Source organism: Acomys minous (assembly GCF_964271855.1).
Source record: "Acomys minous genome assembly, chromosome: 13".
Lineage (NCBI taxonomy): Eukaryota > Metazoa > Chordata > Mammalia > Rodentia > Muridae > Acomys > Acomys minous.
The window spans coordinates 5,855,463-5,871,839 of NC_140495.1; the positions used below are offsets into that span (position 1 = coordinate 5,855,463).

Consider the following 16,377-nt stretch of genomic DNA (forward strand, 5'->3'; position numbering starts at 1 on the left):
CAGAGACACCCCTCGCTGACAAGAGAGAAAAGCCTTATCTTCCCGTCTGTGTCTCTAGCACAGTAAGAGTGATGATGGCTGAAGGCTCGGCCAGCAGGCAGCACTGCACGACAGCTTCTACAGCTCACAGAGAACCCACTGCTAATTTCAAGTAATGTTTTAATTTCGTTTTATTCACAGTCTTTTTCTGTCTGTTTTCATTCTTTTTCACAGTCTGACTGCCATCCCTCCTACATAATAGTGGAGATGCCATGCTGAGGAGCTGAGCCTCAGAACTCAACACTCTCTCACCTCCCTTAGCCTCTGCTGTCCGAATGCACAGCCTAAGGCATTTGTTCTTACTCGCAGCACCAGCCCCTTAGTAAGCGCCTGTGGTGATACTGCTGCAGGAGACTGATGGCGTGCACACTGAGGAATGCCCAATCACAACTAAAGCTCTACTCTGTCTACACGGCTACTTCTACTTCACACGCAATCTTTATAAACAAACCGTGCTATGTAACTCTCCCCAGCCCCAACACAAACCCCGCAAATGTAAACAGATGGAAGAAGAACATACAGACTATAAAATGATTCCCTCAAGGTAGCTAAGACTGGAGAAAAATAAGATTCCAACCCCACCTTGCCACTCCCACCCTGCAGATGCTCACCACTAAACTCAAGTGCAAACAAGCCGCTAGCCAAGGTGGAAGAAAGAACAAGACAATGCGAACTTACTGTTAACAAAAGAAAATTCAGATGAAATGGAAACAATTTTTCAAAATGGAAAGAAACAAAAAAAACCTGAATAAAGCTATAGAGATTAAATTAGTAATCAAAAGAGTTGCACACATTAAGAGGTGAGGGGAGTGGGGTGAAGAGAGTTACAACAGCCTAAGACCAGATCAAACTCTTTACAAACTCTTCAAAAAAAACAAAACAACAACAAAACAAAACAAAAGAATACCAATATGTTCTATGAAGTCAGTACATCTTATTACCAAAATCAGAAATCACAAAGCAAAAACAGCAAAACTGCTGACAAACATCCTTCATCAACACACGAGATTCCTCAAAACGATGAAACTATCAGAAGCAAATCTAGCGTCACAAGAAAATGGTTCGCCCTAATCAAATGAGTCCTAAAGGAAGCAACGTCCATCTAATTTCAACACCAATTAGGACCATACCACCATCTACAGAGTAACAGACCAAACCGCAGATCCACCTCAACACACATGGAGAACGGCACGGCCTACAGCGGAGTGCCAGCTGGCTGGTGTAGTTTGGGGAGGCAGGAGAGCTTACCAGACAAAGACCTGAGTTCACTCTCTTGGACCCACGGGGTGGAGGAAGAAAACTTGACTCCCAAGTTGTCCTTGATTTCTACCATGTACACTATGATGCACACAGCCACACCCACTCCACACCCACAGGATAGATAACTAAGCTTTTCTAATGTTAAGTCTTACTGTTCTGGATGCTAGCTGTGGGTAATTTAATCAAGTTCCCTTCCTTTGTCCTTACCATGAAGCAGAGTTGGGCTCTGTCAAGCACCTCCTCTATGGCTCATTCACTTCGGGGCGTCTTAAAACTACTATTCCATAGAAATGAATGTTTGTAAATTAATCTCTTATCTGCACTTATTTGCTAAACTCATATATAAGTTCTAATAGGTTGGGGGTTTGTGTTTGTTTGTTTGTTTGTTTTTTAACTGAAATCTTTGTAATTTTCTATATGTAAATCCTCTGGAGATCAACATGATCTTATACTCCCCTTACCCTTCACCTTTTGTTATGTGTCCTGCCCAGCCTCCACTGCTAAAATGCCAAAGAAAGTAGCACACCTCGCCTCTCTTGTTCTTTTAGGCAAAGTCCTTCAATTCATTTGTTTTTGAGGTGGGGTCTGTCTGTGATGTCCTGGATAGTCTCAGAAATCCTGGACTCAAATGGTATAGTAGCTGTCTTTAGTTGATTTTATATTTCCATATCTGGTTTGCTTCCAAGTTGTTGCTATAACAACAATTTCTTTCTCCTTTCGGAGTGTTGTTTGGCATTGGGCCTTCAAGAGAAGGCTGCTCACAAAACCACTCCATATTAAACTGGAAGAGATAACCATTCAGAGAAGCAATTGCAATTTCTATGCATGATGCACTAGCATACATGCACGCAAACACTCATATACATAAAATAAAAATAAATAAGTATCTTAGGGGTGTAGGGCTAGGAAGATGGCTCAGAGGCTGAGACAGGCTGCTCTTCCAAAAGACCCAAGTTCAATTCCCAGCATCCACTTGGTGGCTCACATTCATTTGTAACTCCAGTTCCAGGAGACCTGATGCCCTCTTCTGGCTTCTGTGGGTACCATGCACATATGTGACACACAGACATAAATAAATGTAAAATAAAATAATTGTTTTAAAGGATTGGATATCTCTTGGGCCGGATAAGTGTTAAGAGCACCTGTTCCTCTTGCAGAGGCCCTGAGTTCAGTTCCCAGCATTCACAGATGCCTGTGACTACAGATGCAGCAGCTCCATCACCTTCATGGCAGTTCCTCGTATGGAGTCAGAGCCCCTGGAACTGGAGGTATGGCATGTGTCCCATGTGGCTGCTTGGAACCAAACCTGGGTCCTGTGCAAAAGCAGCAAATGCTCTCAACTGAGTCATCTCTTCAGTCCCTTTACCACCTTCCTGTATTTGTTATACCTCAGAGAAAGAAGAAACAAGACACGCGCGTACACACACACACACACACACACACACACACACACACACAAATAATTTTCATGATAGTTATTAGTTATATGGAACTGGTTGTTACTTTTCAGTTTCTAACCACCAGCTTGAAAATGATGCTACATTGAACAAAACATTACTGAGTTATTCTGATAGCTCCAAACATGAAATAAACATATTTATCCTCTGAAATTACTTTTTCCAATGAACAACTTATAAGACCTAATTGTTACTTGTGTTTAGAAAAAGACCAGCTGAATTATTAATAAATACAATACCCGGAAGTTAAATAACTAACTTGTCACAATTGTTTCCCATATTGTTACCATCACCAGCATTATAGCTTAGCTTCCAATGAGAAGCACATCAGAATGGCACACTAACCTCTCTGTTGGGTGTCACGTCATCAAGCTGGTCTGTAAACGAAGATGTCCTGCTTCTAGTCCTTGTTGGTGTTGAAGAGCTGGAGGAAACCTACATTTAAAAATCATCGCACAAATTAGAAGACAGTACTGACTAGTACACATTATGCACTGAGTGGTTCTTTTCTCACTCCATGCCCAGGAACGCAAAGAAAAGAAAGGGACACATAAAAAAGCAGGAAAGAGACCCCGGCGTGGTGGGATCCACCTTTAATCCCACCTTTAATCAGGAAGGCAGATGGGCAGATGGATCTGTGAGTTCGAGGCTAGCCTGGTCTACAAAACAAGTCCAGGACAGGCAAAACTACATAAAGAAATCCTGGGGGGGTGGGGATGGGGGGGGGGGGGAGAGCAGGAAAGAATAACTACAATAGAACATGTAGCAGACTTAACTACCATCCACTAAGTCTCTGATCTGACAGTCAATGTTAGCAACATGTATACATGGTAAGACTGATTATACTTAGGATGAGACTTTTGGGGGAAACTGAAGCCAAGTGATAAGAATATGAAACTCTACTATCTTTGCCATTTTTCTGTAAAACAAAATGATTCAAAATTTTAAGTTTGTTAAAAACAAGTTGTCAATTTCAACTTTAAAGTCCCTGAAACATTCAGTACTATCAAACTTATAGGTAAGTAGCTGGGCCCGTCTCTCTAGTCAAAAGCCTTTCTTTGAACCTATTAGCACAGCGCAGCTGGACAATGAAATGCTAAGAGTCTGATTAGTAGAACCCAACACAGAACAGAACCCAAACTCTAAGCCTGGTATCTCAAGTCTATTCTAAAATGAGCTAAAATCAGCCCTGAAAGTATAAAAGGAAAACATTAAGGCCCCTCTGTACTTAAAACAAAACAGCTCTGAACTCACTCAACCTGAACGCTTGCTTCCTCACTCTTTCACATCTACACAGCTTTACAGAGAATACAAAATTTACTAACTACCTGTCATCCATGAGAGAACAAATGGACAAATGAAACTCTAATTACTGTGTGAACACACTGCTGTGGGCAGGGTGGAGCTGAGGTCATGGGCACAGTGCATACACATACAAACAAACAACACACACAGAAAAACAGATGTAAGCTAAGCTTCCCATCAGGGCAGATGTTCAGAAAGCAGTGTAGAAACAATTGGCCACGTACTCTGTAAAAGATATAAATGTTGACCTCTGAACAGGAATAATGTTTATGTCAAAAGCAGGACTTAGAGTGAGCTTAAATGGCAAGAAAGACACTTTATGTATCCAAGCTTAATAACTGTCCTCAACAAACAGCTCTTCTAAGGCCCTAAGTTAGTCCTCAGAACTCACTAGCCCAGTCCTCCCTTCCTCTGCAACAGGGAACCTAAGCTCCACCATCAGGCACACCACATGAGCCTGAGTCACAAGGAAGAAAATAGATGTGTAAAGGTGAAGGTCAGCCTTTAGCAAGCACAGGACAGAGCTGCAGACGGACCAGGGAGTGCCATGCAGTGGGAGGTGCCATGCTGGTGCCAGCTGGGAAGAGTTGCAACATTTTTATGAAGAACCCAGGATGTGGCAATCAGGCCAGGCTACTGTACAGGCTAATCTTCTGTAGCTACTGGAGAAACCATGAGCTAACAAGCATTCCTTAGTAAACTCTTTTTCTTCTTGCCTAAACTGAATTCTGTCACTTACAACAGAGAATTCCAACATGTCCCTTCTAAAAATCACCTGAAAATCAGCACACAATCCACTACAGTCAGCTAAGTGAAAGTCACATTAAGGGGGACGACATCCTCCACCATCCAAGACAAAACAAGGAAAACCAGGCTTCCTACGATTCTAATCAGAAGGCCTATCAACTCTGGATGAATATAAAATAAAGTATATAAAGATAAAGAGTGAATGAGCTCTAACATACCCTGTGCCCAGAAAAATATAAAACCTGATAACATTCGGCCTAATAACCGACTGATCATTCCCTGGAGCAACGAGAAAAGACTCACAAGAAAAGCAGTGGTCTCTGGGGCCTGGATCCTCCATGGGCTCTCACACTCAGAGACTGGTAATGAATTTAAGGAGCAGGAGACCAGCTCAGTGTTAGAGCACTTGCCTAACATGAGCAAAGCCCTGGATTTCATTTGGTGTGTGTGTTTATATGTGCAAGCTATTTGCAGAAAGAAGGAAAGAAAGAAAGAAAGAAAGAAAGAAAGAAAGAAAGAAAGAAAGAAAGAAAGGCAGACAAACAGAGTGCTATCCAGGCTCAGATTCATATTCCACTGCTCACTAGCTTATTATTAGCTGACCCTCTAGAGGGCTCAACTTCAAAATAAGAAAAACCAGGCTAATATGGTAGATCCCACATGACCTTTGCCCTGTTAATAACATATCACTCTCACAACTGTGCTACTGTACATGGAAAAAGGGGTTCTGAAAGCATGATTTTAGCTGAAAATGATTTTACTCTAAATAATAAAAAAAAATACCCAGATAAGTTTAACCTAGTTACATAAGCCCTTCAAATCTGGAGAGAGACCGAGGCTAGACACCTGCACTCTTGCTAGGCTGAATAAAAGCAAAACAGCAATCTCCAGGAGCTGAAAGCCACAGAGCACTGACTGATCTACCATAACCGCGTGGGCACAGAAGGAAGGAAGACAAGCTGGGCAGCACCATGACAGCTGTGTGACAGAGACCCAGTTCTGCCACCCCAGACTTCTGACCTACAGACCCATGGGGTAAGTAGGGTAGGAGGCACTAATGCTGTGTGTGAAAACAAACAGGAGCCTTTGGGGATGATAAGCTTTGAGTCCCTGTCCCCACTCCTTGGCTTTTCACTACCCATCAGGGGTTCCTCAGGTAGTGCCCTAGCCCTCCCACAAGAGTCTTCCCTCCCCTGTGCACACACAGCACCTTATGCACACCACTGGAATACTGGAAGCGCCTGTCTCAGCCGTGCGGGACCAGGTGTGCCCTCCAAGGCAAATGCAACACCAGCCCAGCATGCTGTGTGCACTAGTTAGTAAAAACATCAACGACTACAAATGTCTTCTTGCATTTTGTCACTTTGGGTCCTCACAATCAATTTGAAAAGCACAAAGGGCACAAGATATCATACCCAATTTCCTGGTAAGATTACATGGCTTGTCCAAGTTAGATGCTCTAAGACTAGGCTAGCCCCCAGACCTTCTAACTTCCTGTCTGCTTCACCAGTTCACTGTAGATGACTAATTCTTTAACTTCTCCGGGACCCACAGTAAGAACAGTAATAACGCCACCATACTTCTACCCAATTCAGAGAGACACCCCTAAAATCAAAGTTTTACAGAACTACAGATTATAGGGGCTAGGCCTCAAACCCAGGCCTTCACCATCTAAGCAATCACCCCAGTGTTGGGCTGCATGCCCAACATGTACAGCATGTAAACTTTATATACTAAGATATATTTTCTTTTTGTGGATATGATTATATCCATCATCCATTTCCTTCCTCCAACCCCCTCTCCCCTGTACCCCGTCTAAGCTCAACTAGTGCTGCCCATGCGTGTATGGACGTGGGCATCCGCTGAAGCCTGAGGAGCCCACCAGTGAGAAGGCCCACTGAGTCTCCCGCCAGTGGCTGCTCACCGAGGAATGGGTCCTGGAGGAACCTCCTCTCCAGACCGCTGTCTTCTAACCTGTATTTTCATTAAACACACAAGGAGACGTCCAGGCACAACTCACAAGCCACCAGGAGTGTTTCCACTGTTCCAAGTTATCTCTGCAAGCACAAAGCTCCCATGCCTGGCCACCAACTCTCAAGTCTATATACTATATACATCAATGTATTTCATGCTTTTAACTATGATTTTAAAAAATAGGAATTAAAAGCATTAATCCAGGTTGGAACAACATGATTTAAAGACAGCAAAAGCACAAATTTTGAATATTCATATAATAGGATGTGCTATGGTTAAACTGACTCTACTGGAGGCTGGGGGTTTCAAGGACACTTGAGAGTAGAATTGTTAGAAACACAGGTACAGTCTGTACATACAGATCTCTTTAGGTACAATCTGTGCATACAGATCTCTTCAGATGTCACTAAGGCTTAACTATCATCAAGGTGTAACTTTCTGAGATCACCTAATCCCTGCTTTCCAAGAGAAAAGGGAGGAGCAGTCACACTATTTTTTTCGTCAGCTAGCTACTACAGGAAGTCCTCTCATGCATTACCGACTGCTGCAGGAACAGGGCTGCTCTGAGTATTGGAGCTGTAGACAAAACATGCATGAGAAATCTCAAAATGAGGGGTTTCAACCTTTCCTCATGAGTAACTTATAATTTCCATCAGCTATGGACTCTCTAGCATGCTGGGCTGCTCATGGGCCTTGACTTAGCTCCTGTCTCTCAAGTTTTGCCCCAAGCAGATGCTCTGTCAGAAACAGGTGTGGCATTGGGCTTGCTCCAGCACTCAATGCACCTACTTGGTAACTCCTCCCACACACACACCTAGGGCACGGACAGGCCACTAGGCCTTTCTGCATCACAACACTGCTTCAGTCACTGCAAATCAACCTGACAATCCAGTTAAGGAAGAGTTACCTATCATGGGCTTGGTTTGCATGTTAATGTCTACACTTGAGTCACTAATGGGAGTTTTTCAGCATGCCCTTACACAAGCATCTGTCACTATGCATAGTTCAGAAACAAGCCATCACTCCTATGGTATAAATGCTTCACTTCCCAACATAGTCTCCTAACATGTGAAACTCACTCATCCAAAATTAACTCAGGGCAACTTCCAGTTAAATATAGCATATGAGCTATGTACACCAACCTCCCCAAAGAGTTCTGAAGTCTCAAGCAATTTTCAGAAGATTGGAGGTAAATGAGAAATAGAAGAACCAGCATAGTTGAGGTACCACAACCCCAGGATCCACAGAAGAGGATGCTGACATGAAGAGGTAAAGAATGTTCACCCCAGAGTCTGATTGCAAGCGGAAGATGCAAGCTGTAAACATAAAGAGGCAGCATGCAAACAGGACGATGTGCTAAGGAGCCCTGAGCTCTCTTGTCTGACCCCACGCAGCCAGGGAACATCAGGTTTCTATTCTGGAACAAGGAAGGCTTCAGACTGGGCATCACTAACAAAGTGAGATGGGGAGGAGGCCAAGTCTGTAGACAAGGCCGTACCTGGAGGACAGCTCCAAAGTGCACAGTGGAACCTTCCGCTCACTCCCTGAGGAAGGTCTGGAGGGGAGAGGGTCTAGAGCACTAGAATGGAAGATCCCGGCACTCCTCCAGGAGACTTCGGATCTATACAACAAACAGGTGCTCCACTCAGCAGCCCCCCATGCAAGCACATTCCCAGAGATAACAGTGCAAAGAGTGACCTTCTCAAGCGTCACTAGTTAAGAGCTGGTGACAAAGGCAAACAATGTGGCCCAGTTTCCCATGACAATCTCTGTCCTAGCACAGTCCAGCTCAGATTCCAAGGTAAGTACGTAATCATTCACTTTCCTTCCCATCTCAAGGGTGGAGTTCAGCCCTGGAGCTCTGTGCCTAGCACACCAAGGCCCTGGATATGGTGGCCAGCAAAACACACACACACACACACACACACACACACACACACACACACACACACTGAATTAAGAAATATAAGACTAGCCAGGTGGTGGTGGTGTATGCTTTTAATCCCTGCCTTAATCAGAAGGCAGAGGCAGGTGGAGCTCTGAGTTCAAGGCCAGCTTGGTCTACAGCGTGAGTTCCATGACAGCCAAGGCTACACAGAGAAACCCAGTCTCGAAAAACCAAAAAGAAGAAAGAAAAGAAAAAAAGAAAAAAAAAAGTATAAGGCTAAGTTTAGCCCCCGACCTGCTGCCTGATGTGACTGTACATATTCAGTCCTAAAATAGGATCAGTGGAAGCAGCTAGGTTAAAATTCTGAAAGCAACAGAATAAATAGAAGGAAGGAATAGAAACAAAAATAATAAGTATAAAAGATTTACCAAAAAATACTAATAAGAATCAGGTGATGGTGGTGCACATCTGTAATCTCTGAACTCTGGGAGGCAGATCTTTGGGAGTTCAAGGCCAGTCTGGTCTGCAAATCGAGTCCAAGACAGCCAAGGCTACACAGAGAAACCCAGTCTCAAAAACCCAGAAAGAAAAGGAAAAAAGAGTCCCTCACCAAAACAAGGAATTTGAAAAAACAGTAACAAGAACAACAACAAAAACCCTAGTAATTGTTAAAAATCAAGGGGAAATTCAAAATAGTACATTAATTACTAAGTTTTTTTAATTGGCCTTTGGAATTACATTTACAAATCTCAAAGACATGATTTTTTAAAAAGGAAAAACTGTCCTAAGGAAATGTGATTTTTTTCCAACTAAGTCTGTGTCCAGACAGGTAAGCCTTTATCTTCCTAAGACTGTGTGCGCACACATGTGTCCTCAAGCCCATGTGAGGAAGCCACCATTGTAAGTGAGATCCAGACCTTCATTTACAAGTTGAGATGCTACAGTAATTTGCCACCTTCTTTTCTCACCCAGCACGGTATGGCGATCTGGGAATTTATCTGCATTTGCCCTGGGGTGTAAAGCTGAGGTGAGGGTCCATAAAAGGCGCCCTTGTTGGCATCTCAGAAGCTCACAAAGTAACAAATAAGGCTTATTTATGCCAGTTTCTCAGAGCTTTTATGAACCTTTATGTAAGCATTCACATTTCTCAATTTTCTTTTTTCTTTTCTTTCTGAGTCAGACTGACCTCAAACTCTCCATTCTCCTGCGTCAGACTCCCATGTGCTAAGATTCAAGGTGTATGCCACCAGGGCTGGTTCTGAGACAGGAAAAATCTTGGCACCTAACAAAAGGGAAAGCAGCTGTGCCCAGGAATGGGCTGGTGGCAGAGCTGGCACAGCCAACTACTTGTGGCCTTTCTCCCTTTCCAGCCAGAAACCTGCAGCTCCTAGGAGTCTCAGCAGAAACCCATTTACAGGGAGGGACTGCACTATACTCTGTGCAATCCTGTGGCTCCTGCTGTCACTGTACCGGATTATAACTCCACCCAAGGCATCCCCAGGGCCAATTCACGTATCTCACTTAGCAAAACGAGACAGAAGGAAAAAGAAAGCCTTTTCAGCAACCTTTCCAGATGTGAGCTCAGAGCCACCACCAGGTCTACAGCTAAGGTCAGGAACCCTTACTCCCCCTGGAGGAGCCCAGACCCACTTGGGCACATCTTCCTTCTGTACCTCTTTCTCTGGGCAGCCTCTTTTTCTCAAGTCTTGTGCTTGAGACTGTATCAAAATATTGTTAATAAAACCTACAACTCGGCTTCCTAAGTGGGGAGTTCTGAGGTTCTTTCCAGTCTCAAATTCAAAACTCCTGGTCCCTAAGTGCAGGGCAGCAGCTCTCAACTTCTGAGTCTCAAGTCTTTTGAGATCGGAAGACCCTTTCACGGGGGTCGACTAAGACTATTGGAAAACATATTATGTTTACGTTATGATTCACAACAGTAATGAAGTTACAGTTATGAAGTAATAACGAAAATAATGTTATGGCTGGGGTCACCACAACAGGAGGGACTGTATTAAAGAGCCACAGCATTAGGAAGGCTTGCCCACTGCTCTAGGGGCGCTTCTCAGGTTAGTGACGGTGGTGTATGGAACTGTCTGTCCTCTCTCTCCTCTCTGATGACAGCTGCACGGAAGATTCTTAAAAAAAAAAAAAGTCGCATAAACAAAGTTTGTTTTATTAAAATATAACAATTATTTCTATATAAAGCATTAGCAATATTAGCAATAAGCAGTGAGCCCTCACTGGTAGGAACACAGATTATGAACAAGCTAAACTCAGGTTCTTCCCATCGCTGTACTTTCTTTGGGGATTTAAGACAATTTAATATTCTGTAAACTCAAATGCACAAAAAGGCCATGCCCTTTCAGAGGGGACTCCTCTACCATCCAGAGACATCCTGCTGGAATTGCATTCACTGTTACTTCAGGGCCCTACTTAAAAAAATGAACAACTTAGGCCAGGCAGTGGTGGTGCATGCCTTTAGTCTTGGCATTTGGGAAGCAGAGGCACGCAGATCTCTTATAAATTCAAGGGCAGCCTGGTCCAGAACAGCCAGAGCTATTACACAGAGACACCCTGTCTTGAAAAATCAAAAAATAAGCAACTCTGCAGGCTTCAAATGGGGTTTATATGTTATTGCTGGGTTTTTTTAATGTTTCAATTGTGATAAAGCAGACATACCGTACAATTTAGAACTCTGAACTGTGTACATGTCCAGTACCATGAAGCATATTTACACTCTGAGATCATCACAGCCAGCCATCTCCAAATGTCTCATTTTCCCACTGCAAGGCAGCAAACCATTAAACAGTAATGTCCACCCAAGTGCCTGGGGCCAGGTTCTGTTCTCTAGACTGAAGTCTGGCTACTCTTACGTATTCCAGATAAGTAGACTCAAAATATTGTCCTTTCCTATCTTCATTTTCATAAATAATTAGCATGAGAACAAAAATGCCAAAAACATTTTTACTTATGCAACATACACACAAGCAGCATGCACACATCCCCAAATTTATCACATACACAGTACTAGAGATAGAACCGTGGTCCTCAAATATGCTTGGCAAATGCTTGGTTTATTTGTTTACAGTGCTGGGGATTTAACACAGCGCCTTGTCATGCTAGGCCGGCACTCTACCACTGAGCTACATCCATAACCATATGTTTAATGCTTCTTTTAGTAAATTAATCCTAGTGTTTTTTAAAAATCCAAAATGCATGTGTGCTTAAAACAAAAAGCAAAACCTGATTTGAAATGTTTTAGATTCAATTCACACTTGTAATAATAATCATATAAATAATCAAATCTAATGAGCAAATGATTACTTAAAATATTGGCCACAAAGAAAGGGTCAAAATAACCTTAGCATCAACCAAAGAGAAATTACTAGGAATTAGATGGCTGTCATGGTAAATTATCTGGAAGCCTAGGAAGGCAGGCAGGCAGGCAGGCTCTATACACTATCACTACTGCTACTATATGGAATATTTGAAAAGCTTACCCAGAACTACTAGCATCTGACAGGAACTCAATGGAAATGAATACACAGAGACAATATTTCTTATGGAAAGCAAGCTAAAAAACAGAAAGCATCCACACAAAAGCTTCTAAAGAAACAAACTGAATGAAAAATTTAGGTTACTACACTAAAATTCACTAAAGAATCATTAATTTATACAAAGTTTATGTATATTATTTCAAAGCTCACAATAGTTCAAAAAGCAGGGAGCAGATTGATAGCACGTAATGAGAAAATATGGGGTGATCTTCCTGTTCCCCTTGCAAAAATGTCTTTGTATTATTCAAATGCTGATTTCTGTACCAGCAAAGACCTGGCTACAGGCAGAGCTGAATGCAGGTGGACTTATTCATATTGCTATTCTTTGGCCTGCCTCCTATTTGTAAACACTCCCTCCAACACCTTCTGATTGGTTTAATGAGAGCTGACTGGCCAATAGCAAAGGCAGGAAAGGGAGGTGAGACTTCCAGGCAGAGGTAGGACTCTGGGAAGGAACTGGAAGCAGGAAAAGCTGGGACTAAGGTATTGAAAAGAGGTAATGGTAGGGGTAGGGGACGTAGACCAGGCCAGTACTGTCCGGTTAGAACAGCTGAGAATCTGCCCAGCTATAGAGCCTAAGCTATAGCAAATATAATAAGTCTCTGTGCCATTATTTAAGAACTGGCAATCCAAAGAAAGTCCTAGTTTAAGAAACATTACAAAATACAAAAAGTAACCGAAAATGGGGGGTGGGGCTGAAGGTGTGCACATTAGATGCTTAGGGCAGGGACGGGCAAGAATAAAGGTAAGAGCGAGGAAAAAAGAGTCTTTCATGCTGTGCAGTAGTGGAGCACACCTCTAGCCCCAGCACTTGGGAGGCAGAGGCAGCTGAATCTCTGAGTTCAAGGCCAGCCTAGCCCACAAAAAAAGTTCAGGACAACCAGGGCTACATAGGGAAATCCTGTCTTAAAAAAACAAGAAACAAAACAAAATCCAAAAACAAAAAAACAAAACATGAAAAAAAGAGTCTTTCATATGTCATCAAAACCTTCAAGACACAAGGGGTGGGAAGTAGGATGGCTCAGGCATTTATCCCAGCACTAGGAGGCATGGCAGGCGGCTCTCTGAGTTTGAGACCAGCCTGGTCTATAGAGGGAGTCCCCCGACAGGCAAAGCTACACAGAGAAACTTTGTCTAAATTTTAAAAAAAAATTTTTTTAAATTAAAAAACATCAAATCCTCAAGGCATGGCAATTTCAAGAGAAAACAATCTACATCCCAAACTGATGATCTTGAATCATCAAGACAATATGCAAATTGAAGACATCTTGCTTTAAAAACAAGAATAAGAGAGGCCTTCAAAAGGTCCTTAACTCTTTGAAAACACTAATTCGGATTATTTCTCCCTCTTGAGAGCAAATGAAACCAGAGTAGGCTCAAGCTCCTCCTGGTAGCAGACAGAGACAATTCATTTCTCTGTTCTAGGTAGAGAAACTGATTTTCCAAATGTTCTCTTAAGTCTAACATACAGGATTGTGTGACCCAGATGCTTGCTTCTCTGACAATATTAAGCTACAGGAACACGGAGCTCTAACAGTTTAATGTGCAACAAGCTTTTGTTGTTATTAAAATTCCCTTTGCTACTGAACTGCAGTTCATCTTTAGAGAAATGTTAAATGTGAGAAAGTATATTAAATATAATATCAATACTTTATCCTACTAATATCTTACAGCATATCCTTTTAAACTTGTATTTTCATTACACATACATAGACACATTTACTGGTTTTGGCTTTAGGGTACATGGGCTTGATGTGTAGTCTAGGATAGATCTGAATATGAAATTCTCATACCTCCCAAATGCAGGGATTACAGGTGTAAGCCGCCATGCCACTTATAAAAACACCTTTCTTTTTGCCACAAAAACTGGGCAATAATTTACATGCTGCATTTAATTTGCCTCTTGTAACATCTATCACTCTATGTAAACAATGCCTGTCTGCAGCTCTGATACTATGTAGAAATTAGGTTATCTGTGGGCCTCATGATATCTTCATCTATAGGAGAAATAGTATCTACCCTATAGGTTTATATGAGAGTAACCTATGTAACTACTAAATCAGTGCCTAGCAGAGAAGCAACTCAATGTTGCTGATTTTTAATGCTACGTGCTAATCAGCTGCCTGATAAGAACTTATTCAGCCAATTGTTTACTGGCCCCTGAGTGTTACCAGTGCTGGCAAAACAGTCCAGATGGTAAAGTGCTTGCCTGAGTTCCCGCTCAGAACCCCAGCGTTCAGGGGGCAGAGACAGGCGGGTTCCCGGGCTTGCTTTGGTGAGTCCCAGACCAGGAAGAAACTTTACATGTAAAGGGGGGTGGGGTAAGGTATTGAAGAGATGGCTCAGAAGGTTAGAGCACTTTGTTCTTGCAGAAGGCCAACCAAGGTTCGGTTCCCAGCACCAAATAACGGCTCAAGTTCCCTGGAATTCAACGCCCTCTTCTGGCCTCTGGGGGTACTAAGCACGCACACAGTGTGCAGACATACATACAGATAAGACACACCCATAAAATAAATAAATCCATTTTTTAAATAGTAACATAAAAGGGACAATGCCTGATGAATGACACCCAGGTTGTCCTGTGGTCTCCACACACAGACATACACAGATGCACTCACACTGAAACACACATCAAACAAACAAAAAAAAATATTAAAACCTTGTAACTAAATCTTTTTGCATCCTAAATCCTCTCAGAATGTGTTTCTAGAAACAGAAAGCTGGGTCGTTATATTTTAACACCCAAAGTGCTCCCCAATTAGCCAAACCCCAGCCTTTCTTGAACTACAGGTTTTCTAGGTTTCTAGGAACCTTAAAGGAAGGGAGAAGCTCAATCCACTGATACTCAGAAAGACGCGGGAGGGAGTCGGCATAAGACCTCCGTTCATTCACAGCATCAGCACTGCAGAGTGCAGGGAGAAAGCCTATTCTGTTTCTTACGCGAACACGCCCCCCTCTGCCCCCCGCCCCCGGAAACATACCCCCTCAAAAGCAAAGACCTTCCCGAAAAGATGCAGGATCAGGGTTGCTGCCAGGCTCCGTGCCCATCCGGCTCAGTGTCTGCCCCTCCGCCCTGTCCGCCATCACCCAAGTTACGCGAAGTGACTAACTACTCGTGACAGCCTTGGTGGCTGGACCGCCGCCCTCGGCTCCTGCAGACAGCCTAGGCCAGGTCGGCGGGGTACGGCTCCATCAGGGTTTGGAAGCAGGAGACTTACAGGGTCCCGGCCATCCCGGGTTCAAGTCTCCAATGGACACAGAGCGGGACCTCGGTCAGAGGTCACATATCACAAACGAGCTGGGTTGCCCCAGCCGCCGCCATCACTCCAGAGTCAGGGTCTCGCATGGGCGGGGGGGAAGCTCCCACGCAGAACCCAAACCCATCGCCCCCATCTCTCAGGCCGGCTCAGTCCTTAGTGGGAAAGCTCCCGGGTCAGACGTCACGACGGGTCGCGCCACCCAGCAGCGCGGGGACACAGTTCGGGAGAAGCCAGGGCGAGCCAAAGCCCATCCTAGGCTCGGTTTGGGGGGGGGGGGGGCGGGGGAGTGAGGAAGGTCCTGGGGCGGGGGTCAAAGGTCACGGAAGAACTTTCTCCCGCCTTCTGCGGCGCGGCGCGGGGGGACGACGGCGTACCTGGGCAGGGCTGAACGCCTGCTGCAGCTGCTGCTGCTCCTCGCTGATCTTCTGCTTCAGCTTCTTGAACATGGCGCGGCGAGGGGGCCGGCTGCGTCTCTACCCGCGGGGTGGCCGGGCCCGTTCCTCGCCGCCTTCCCGTGGAGCTCGCGGGCAGCTCGGGGCGCTCGCCCTGCGGGTGTCGGCGTCGCCGCCGCCGCGTCTCTTCTTCCTGGGTGCCACTGGCTGGCCCCGGCCCCCCATCCAGCCCCGTCAGCGGCGGCGGCGGCGGCGGCGGCGGCGGCGGCGGCGGCGACAACGGCAGCAGGTGAACGTATCTAGGGCGCCTGCGCGGCCGACGTGGAGTCGGCCAAGGTCTTGCTACGGAACGCCGCTGTGGACAATACGGAAGCGGTGTGGATGAACGCGTGTGTTCTGTGACTCCTGCGTAAAGAAGGCTGGAGCGAGAGAGGAATGGAGCTAGGGAGGCGGGAGTGTGTTCAGTGTCGATTGGCCCTAAAACTGTTAGAATTCTCT

The 16,377-nt window shown here is 44.4% G+C and overlaps 1 protein-coding gene across 8 annotated transcripts in view; it reads right to left on the reverse strand.

Moving 5' to 3' along the window:
• Window positions 1-16,151, reverse strand: part of GOLGA4 (golgin A4) — a 91,437-nt gene extending 75,286 nt beyond the window's left edge. For 7 of the 8 annotated variants that reach the window (XM_084754894.1, XM_084754893.1, XM_084754892.1 and 4 more), the window contains exons 1-2: window positions 15,862-16,151; window positions 3,102-3,191 (exon numbers count right to left, since the gene is read on the reverse strand). In XM_084754894.1, coding sequence (XP_084611020.1) covers window positions 3,102-3,191; window positions 15,862-15,933 — 162 coding nt within the window. In that variant the 5' untranslated portion in view covers window positions 15,934-16,151. The remainder of the gene's footprint in view (window positions 1-3,101; window positions 3,192-15,861) is intronic. The other variant, XM_084754895.1, reaches the window with a different exon arrangement.
• Window positions 16,152-16,377: the final 226 nt, after the last annotated feature.